The sequence below is a fragment of the Arachis ipaensis genome, chromosome B1, assembly GCF_059453495.1.
Source record: "Arachis ipaensis isolate K30076 ecotype BB chromosome B1, ASM5945349v1, whole genome shotgun sequence".
Lineage (NCBI taxonomy): Eukaryota > Viridiplantae > Streptophyta > Magnoliopsida > Fabales > Fabaceae > Arachis > Arachis ipaensis.
In genome coordinates, this window is record NC_142436.1 from 49,905,439 (window position 1) to 49,912,458 (window position 7,020).

The following is a 7,020-nucleotide window of genomic DNA, read 5'->3' on the forward strand; positions in this document are numbered from 1 at the left end:
GCTCAATGCTATTTCTAGCAACATCAAAAGCTTCCTTAGTTTGTTCAGGAGTAAAACTCTGCACAGGAATATCATCATGCTGAGTCTGGTGTGGAAGATCAAGTTCAGCCTCAGACACCAAACGTAGAGGAGTGAAAATAGGCGCCAAGCTCCCGTTGTCATGGCTAGGGAATCGAATACCCCTTGATTTCAGACTCTGAACCACAAAATAGAAACAAGCAATCAACAATAACACTAACAATAACCCACACTAGCAAATTCAACAGCTAGAGCTAGTAACTAACCCAATCAATTTAGCCTAGGAAAAAGAACTTTGTATACCTATATATACACACAGAAAAAGAACTCAAAAAAACCAACCAAATTTCACAGAAATAAAAAAGAGGAAGTAGAGGAAAATAGAGACTAGAGATAAGCAAATGCAAGCAAATTAAGAAGACCTCTTTCTCATTGAACATTGGAATCTAGATGAGAACCACAGGGAAATTGGAGCTTCCAAGTTCAAGATCATCCTGGATGGGTTCATACTTGTAACGCTACTCTGGTTTCTTCTAGAAGAGCTTGACCAAGATGATGATGATTCCCATGTACAGTCTCTCCAGATGCAGCTGCTCCCTTCTTCCTTGGTGCAGCTTCAGTACCTAGTTAAACAGAAACAAGATTGCATTAACGAAATGATGATTGACGGAAAACACAACTACTAAAGATCTGAAAATAGATCGTGGAGGTACCTTCTCTGAAGCCGCTCTTGAATTGGCAAGGCACGTGACGGAGGTACCTCATCCTGCCAGTGCCGGTGGTCTTTCTGCGGATGGCCTTCACGCTCCAGTTATCTGTAATAAAAAACACAGACTATCAACTACAGTCAACAAGTCTCACATTGAAGGAAACATCATTTCAGGTTCTGTGATTAACCATGATTGAACTACTAATCATAGACATCCCAATATATATATAATTTCATTACAATTTACAAAGTACAAACAACACACCATAGTAATTTTCCATACAATGAAGCCTCAATTTTCCACCAAAAACACCAAACGAAAGAAATCTCAATTTCACCAAAAACACCACACACAATGAACACCAGAAACCCTCCAATTTTCCACGTCACATGAATTTCACCAATTGAAACCACAAACACAAATTACTAAAAAGCAGTATTCATCAGAGATACACGCATTCAAATAATAATAGCAAGAAGAAGTGAGATTAGGATGAAGAAAAGAATACCTAACAATATTCCTATGTTGCATTTCCTTGAGGAGAGAAATCTCGCGAATTGCAGTGCTAGGAACGCCTTCATCCTCATGCTCAAGGTGAATCTTCTTGAGAGCGATGGTCTCATTGGTAACGCGGTCGCGAGCCTTGAGAACGACGCCGTAGGTTCCTTCCCCAATCTTCTCAACCTTCTCGTACTGCAATGAATGAAGCAAGCAAAAAGCGATGAATTGGAATATGAGGAAAAAGATAGAATCGGTGAATGAAGTGAGGATTAAAACTAAAATGTGTAGAATCAGGAATCATGAATGGAAGAAATTAGGGTTTACATTCATCTTGCGTGCAGTGGGGGAACCGCAGGCGGAGCAGCGACTCTTTTGGAGGTGAAAGCTGCGGTGGCCGCACCTCACACAGAGGGTGTGAGTCTTGTTCCTCCTCTTCAATTGACTCGTGGTACTTCCTCTTCTTCTCCGAAGCTTCGATTGCGGAATCGGCGGAGGGCTTCTCCTCTAAGGTTTTCCTCTTCCTCTTCTCCTCCCCGATGGAGGTTCCAAATCCAACGAGGGTGCGTAGACAGAGCAGCGCCGATTCCTGGGTGCGTAGATGGAGCAGCGTTGATGGTGCAAGAGACCGTTGAGAAACAATTAGGGTGCGACAGAGAGAGGGCTGGGTGTGAGGGTTAGATGAAGGCGAGCTGGGTGGTGCGACGGTCATCGCAATCGGCAGTGATGAACAGCCGCTGGGTGCGACGGCTTCTAGCTAGGGTTAAAGGAGATTTGGAGATAAAAGTGAAATGTATGTATGACGGCTGTTATCACTTCTGCTAGGTTAAAAGTGAACTTAAAAAAATGTTTAAGTGTGGAAAAAAAAAGGTGGGAAATTAAAATTTTGGGGACCTCTATTGGTATGTTTTTGAAGGGTACCTAAATAAATATGAAAATTAAATTTTGGGGGATAAAACTTTACCGGCACGCTTTTGTAGGGTGCCAAAATAAACACAGCATATGGGCACGCTTTAAAAAGGTGACTATTGAAAGACAAACTAGCCACGCTTTTTAAGCGTGCCGGTTTCTCTCTATGGCCACGCTTTTCAAGCGTGGCAAAATAAAGCGTAGCCAAATTTCAAATCAGTGGCCACCCTAAAAAAAGTGCCGATTTCCTTCTATGGCCACGCTTTTTAAGCGTGGCAAAAAAAGCGTGGCCAAATCACAAATCAGTTACCACCCTCGTAAAAGCGTGGCCATTGACCACTTTTGGGCACGCTTTAAAAGTGTGGCAAGAAAAAAGGGTGCCGACAGGCCTTTTTTCTTGTAGTGTAACATCAAAGTGCCCAAAATCTCAACATTTTCACCCAAAAATTTTGAAATAAAGGGTTGGGAAAACTGGAAGGATATTGTGGCTTACCTCTTGAACAATGTTATGGACTTTGTAGAGCTCGATGCTGTGGTTGCGTGGCCGTAAACGGTGTGGCGATCGAAACTCTGGATCGAAAGTTATAGTGGATTGAACAAAGAGCAAGGGTTTGAACTTTGAGAGAGTTCTTCCCCCTTTTCTTTGCTATGTTTCAGCGTGTTTGGCTTAAGGGAAGGGGAAGAAGAGCTGTGCTCTTTTTGTTTTAATGGGTTAGGTTGGGCCAAGGGCCCAATACGGGCCCAGTTGGTCCGGTTTGGCCCGTTCGGCCTAATCTTTGGCCAACTTCTTTAAAGTTAGTGTCGAAATTCTCGTTTTAATTTTTTCTATCATATTAAATCATAAAAGTCACATTTCTAATTTTCTAGAATAAATTTTAATTTATGAATTAATTATCCATTAATTAACCGGATTTTACATTCTACCCACATAAATAGGAATTTTACCCACAAAATTCGGATTTAGTTACCTAAGAATAGGTGCGGGTAGTTTGTTTGCATTTCCGATTCAAGTTCCCATGTATGCTCCTCAATACCGGCTCGACTCCACGCCACTTTAACTAATAAAACCACTTTTCCTAGTAACTGTTTAATACTCGTGTCGTCAATTCTAACCGGAGTCACCTGAAGTGTCAAATCTTTCCTTAACTAAACCGATTCAGGTTCTAACACATGGCTAGCATCAGGAGTATACTTCCGAAGCTGCGACACGTGAAATACGTCGTGCATGTTCGAAAGGTGAGGTGGTAGAGCTATCTGATACGCCACCGGTCCAACCCTCTCAAGAATTTGAAACGGACCGATGTATCGAGGATTCAGTTTCTTCGTCTTAATCGCTCTACCTACTCCTATTATTGGAGTAACCTTAAGGAAAACATGGTCTCCTTCCTAAAACTCTAAAGGTTTCCACCTCTGATCTGCGTAACTCTTCTGACGACTCTGAGCAGTGACCATACTATCTCGAATTTTCTTAACTTGTTCTATAGTTTCAGCTATCATCTCAGGCCCCAATAAGCTATTCTCCCCAGCTTCATACCAGCATAGCAGAGATTGACACTTTCTCCCATACAGAGCCTTATATGGATCCATTTCGATGCTCGCATGACAGATGTTGTTGTATGCAAACTCCGCTAGCAGCATATACCGATTCCAGCTCGTCGACTGGTCCAAAACACAAGCCCTCAACACATCTTCTAAGGTTTGAATTATCCTATTAGACTAACCATCTGTTTGAGGATGGTAAGCTGTACTCAAGCTTAATTGGGTTCCAAAAGCTCTCTGAAATGCATCCTAGAACCTTGAAGTGAAACGAGGATCTCTGTCAAAAAATATAGTAGCAGGCACACCATGAAGTCTCACAATCTCCTTTATGTATAAATGTGCTAGCTCCTCAAGGGTATAGTTCATCCGAATGGGCAAAAAGTGAGACAACTTCGTCAGTCGGTCAACAATCACCCAGACAGCATCAAAACTGGCTCTAGTTCTCGGCAAGCTCGATACAAAGTCCATCGCAATGCTCTCCCATTTCCATTGCGGAATCTCCAAGGGTTGCAAAGTCCCGGAAGGTCTCTGGTGTTCAATCTTCACTTTCTGATAAGTTAAGCACTTTGAAACATGTTCCGCCATGTCATTTTTCATACCAGGCCACCAGAACATACCTTTTAGATCTTGATAATCTTGGTGCTTTCCGGATGAATAGAAAACTCACTACTATGTGCTTCCTTCAAGATATCCTGCCGTAAGGTTCTGACATCCGGCACAATAATTTGGTCCTTGAACCTCCATAATCTGTTTTTATCCTCTGACACTCTCTATCGCATTCCTTGCTCAATATCCTGTAATACCTTCTGCAATTCCTTGTCATCCTACTGAGCTTTTACAATCTCAGATTTAAAATTACTTGAAATTTACAGCTGACCCAAACATAGAGTACTGGACACTTCTTGAACACCTATCTTCAAGATCTCGAATGCTTTAGGTAACTCCTCTTCTCTAAGCATCATCCAAGCAGCACACAATGATTTCTAACTTAAGGCATCCGCCACAACATTTGCTTTTCCTGAATGGTAATTCAGCTCAAAGTCGTAGTCTTTCAACAACTCCATCCACCTCCTTTGCCGCATATTAAGCTCTTTCTAATCAAAGAGATATTTCAAGCTCTTATGATCAGAAAAAACTTGAATTTAACCCCATAGAGGTAATGCCTCCACACCTTCAATGCAAACACAACCGCAGCAAGTTCCAGGCCGTGCGTCGGGTAATTAACTTCGTGAGGTCTCAACTACCGTGAGGCATACGCCACCTCATTACAGTGCTACATCAGCACATACCACAGACCCTTTAGTGAGGCATCACAGTACACCTCAAATGGTTCATTCGGTTCAGGTAATACCAACACAGGCGGAGTGGTCAACTTTTGCTTCAGCGCTTGAAAACTCTCTTCGCACTCAGAAGTCTAAACAAATTGCACATCTTTGGGGGTTAACTTTGTCAATGGCAAAGCTATTTGAGAAAAGCCTTTGATGAATCTCCAATAACAGCCAGCTAAGCCTAGAAAACTCCTTATCTCAGTTACTGAGGTTGGTTATCCCCACTCCATCACTTCTTTCACCTTAGAAGGATCTACTACTATCCCTTGTTTACTCATTATATGGCTCAGAAACCTCACCTCACTCTTCCAAAACTCACATTTGGATAACTTGGCGTACAATTTTCTCTCTTTCAAGATTTGTAATACAGTCCGCAAGTGTTCGACATGCTCTTCCTTGGTCTTAGAATAAATTAGTATGTCATTAATGAAGACGACAACAAACTTATCCAAGAACGGGCAAAAACTTCTGTACATGTAGTCCATAAACACTACAGAAGCGTTCATCAACCCAAAAGACATCACAATGTATTCATAATGACCATAACAAGTCCTGAAAGCAGTCTTAGTGATGTCTTCATCTCTTACCCTTATCTGGTGATAACCGAATCGTAAATCAATCTTAGAGAAAACTCTGGCTCCTTGAAACTGATCCATGAGATCTTCAATCCTCAGCAGTGGGTACTTATTCTTTACTGGGACCTTATTCAGTTGCCTGTAATCTACACAGAAATGCATACTCCCATCTTTCTTCTTCACTAGTAACACCGGCACTCCCCACAGAGAAACACTAGGTCAGATAAAGCGTTTACCCATTAAGTCTTCCAATTGAGCCTTGAGCTCAGCCATTTCTAAAAGCGACATTCTATAAGGGGCAATCGAGATCGGCCCTGACCCAGGTACCAACTCAAATGCAAATTCAACCTCTCGGGTAGGAGGGAATTCATCAATGTCGTCCGAAAACACTTCAGGAAATTCACAAACAATCGGAACCTGCTCTAAGCTTTGTTCACCTCCCGAAACACCCGTAGTTAATAACATAATACCATGACATTTACACCCAGAACAGTTTACTGTCATAGACCTCAAATAGTAACTATTCACCACTACCGGTCCTTCCGATCCTTCCGGCATAAAATACAACACCTTCTCAGAACAATCAAGCAAGACATGATTCTTAGATAACCAATCCAATCCCAAAATGAGATCTAGACCAATCATCGGTAAGCAAATCAAGTCATGAACGAAGTCACATTATTGAACCTGAAATGAGACTTGTGGACATCCTAACCTAGTCAGAATGGCTTCATGAGTGGCATTATGCACCTTCAAATCATAACCTAGGACCACAATTTTTAATCCTAACTCACTAGCCTTTTCAAATACTATGAATGAATGAGTAGCTCCAGAATCGAATAAAGCATTCAAAGTTTTACCGGCTACTTCACATTTACCTCGCATAAGCAGCTTATCAGATCTATCGGCACCTATAGTTGAGGTAGTAAACACCCGACCAGGCTGTTGTGCTCTCTCAGTACCTTGCCTCTGCTTCTCTGGATAGGTTGAGGCTCTATGCCCTGCCTACCTACACGAATAGCACAAGCCCCAACCAGCCTTGCATGGGATTCCAAGATGATGACTCTCGCATCTAGCACAAGCGTGGTCATTTAGAGGCTGCTTCCTAAACCTTCTCCTTGAGCAATTGTTGTTGTTAGACTTTCTGAAACTAGCCTGACATTAAGTCTGCTGTGGTACAAAGCCTCCACACTTGAATGTCTGACCCATAGGAGCAAAGGTCCTTCCTTGGTTCTGCTGGAAAGGTCCCCTATGACTTTATTTTTCTGCCAGTGCCCTTTTCACACAGTCTTCAGCCACTCTGCTCTTATTCACCAACTCTGAGAAAGTCCTGATCTCCATCAGTCTTACTAAATTGAAGATATCACTCCGGAGCCCGCCTTCAATCTTAATGCACTTCCACTCCTCAAAGTCTTCAAGAGCTCCTTGACAAATGCGAGAAAA

General features: G+C 42.2%; 2 protein-coding genes across 2 annotated transcripts; both read right to left on the reverse strand.

The window, feature by feature from the left end:
- Window positions 1-522: 522 nt before the first annotated feature.
- LOC110265921 (uncharacterized) lies at window positions 523-1,938 on the reverse strand. Its single transcript, XM_088502735.1, has 4 exons — window positions 1,554-1,938; window positions 1,237-1,422; window positions 732-833; window positions 523-641 (listed from the first exon to the last, which is right to left on the reverse strand). Exons 1-4 carry the CDS (start codon window positions 1,936-1,938, stop codon window positions 523-525), a joined length of 792 nt encoding a protein of 263 aa, XP_088358861.1.
- Window positions 1,939-3,521: 1,583 nt separating this feature from the next.
- Window positions 3,522-4,259, reverse strand: LOC148576502 (uncharacterized). The gene is made up of 2 exons (XM_088502736.1): window positions 4,089-4,259; window positions 3,522-3,794 (listed from the first exon to the last, which is right to left on the reverse strand). The coding sequence occupies exons 1-2, from the start codon at window positions 4,257-4,259 to the stop codon at window positions 3,522-3,524; spliced, it is 444 nt and encodes a 147-aa protein (XP_088358862.1).
- Window positions 4,260-7,020: the final 2,761 nt, after the last annotated feature.

Excerpts from the sequence above, each read along its gene's own strand:
- LOC110265921 (XM_088502735.1), bottom strand. The coding sequence starts at position 1,938 with ATGACCGTCGCACCACCCAGCTCGCCTTCATCTAACCCTCACACCCAG. Across the intron at positions 1,423-1,553 it reads CCACTGCACGCAAGATGAAT|GTACGAGAAGGTTGAGAAGA; the intron begins GTAAACCCTAAT and ends TCATTCATTGCA. Across the intron at positions 834-1,236 it reads CAACATAGGAATATTGTTAG|ATAACTGGAGCGTGAAGGCC; the intron begins GTATTCTTTTCT and ends TTTTTATTACAG.
- LOC148576502 (XM_088502736.1), bottom strand. The coding sequence starts at position 4,259 with ATGGCGGAACATGTTTCAAAGTGCTTAACTTATCAGAAAGTGAAGATT. Across the intron at positions 3,795-4,088 it reads CCAGTTTTGATGCTGTCTGG|TCGACGAGCTGGAATCGGTA; the intron begins GTGATTGTTGAC and ends GTTTTGGACCAG.